At 27.4% G+C, this 358-nt stretch overlaps 1 protein-coding gene across 1 annotated transcript in view; it reads left to right on the top strand.

The window, feature by feature from the left end:
* The window catches only part of LOC108577351 (exosome complex component RRP42), a 1,849-nt gene that overhangs the window by 404 nt on the left and 1,087 nt on the right, over positions 1–358 (top strand). Inside the window, exon 2 of the mRNA XM_017940528.1 lies at positions 49–245. Within this exon, the coding sequence (XP_017796017.1) occupies positions 49–245 (197 nt within the window). The remainder of the gene's footprint in view (positions 1–48; positions 246–358) is intronic.

Raw genomic sequence — 358 nt, 5'->3', positions numbered from 1 at the left:
GTTAAACAAAAATTTATTTTCTAATTTATTTGATTTTATATTTATAAGGCAGATTTTAGGAATGATGGTAGACGACGATGTGAATATCGATCAATGGAAATTGAAACCAAATTGATGCCACAAACTCATGGTTCTGCAAGATTACATATAGGAAACACGGATATTCTTGTTGGTGTTAAAGTAGAACTTGATATACCCCATGCAGATAAACCAAATGAAGGAAAATTAGAATTTTTTGTTGATTGGTATATACCATCACTTATACTACTTATTGAATATTTAATATCCTTTTCTACTCTTCAAGTAATTCTTCTATTATATTAAAGTTTTAGGGCTTTTCCATAACATTTAAATAAAT

This window comes from Habropoda laboriosa, unplaced genomic scaffold (genome assembly GCF_001263275.1).
Source record: "Habropoda laboriosa isolate 0110345459 unplaced genomic scaffold, ASM126327v1 scaffold32, whole genome shotgun sequence".
In the NCBI taxonomy this organism is placed as follows: domain Eukaryota; kingdom Metazoa; phylum Arthropoda; class Insecta; order Hymenoptera; family Apidae; genus Habropoda; species Habropoda laboriosa.
This window is presented reverse-complemented; position numbering and strand designations above follow the sequence as displayed.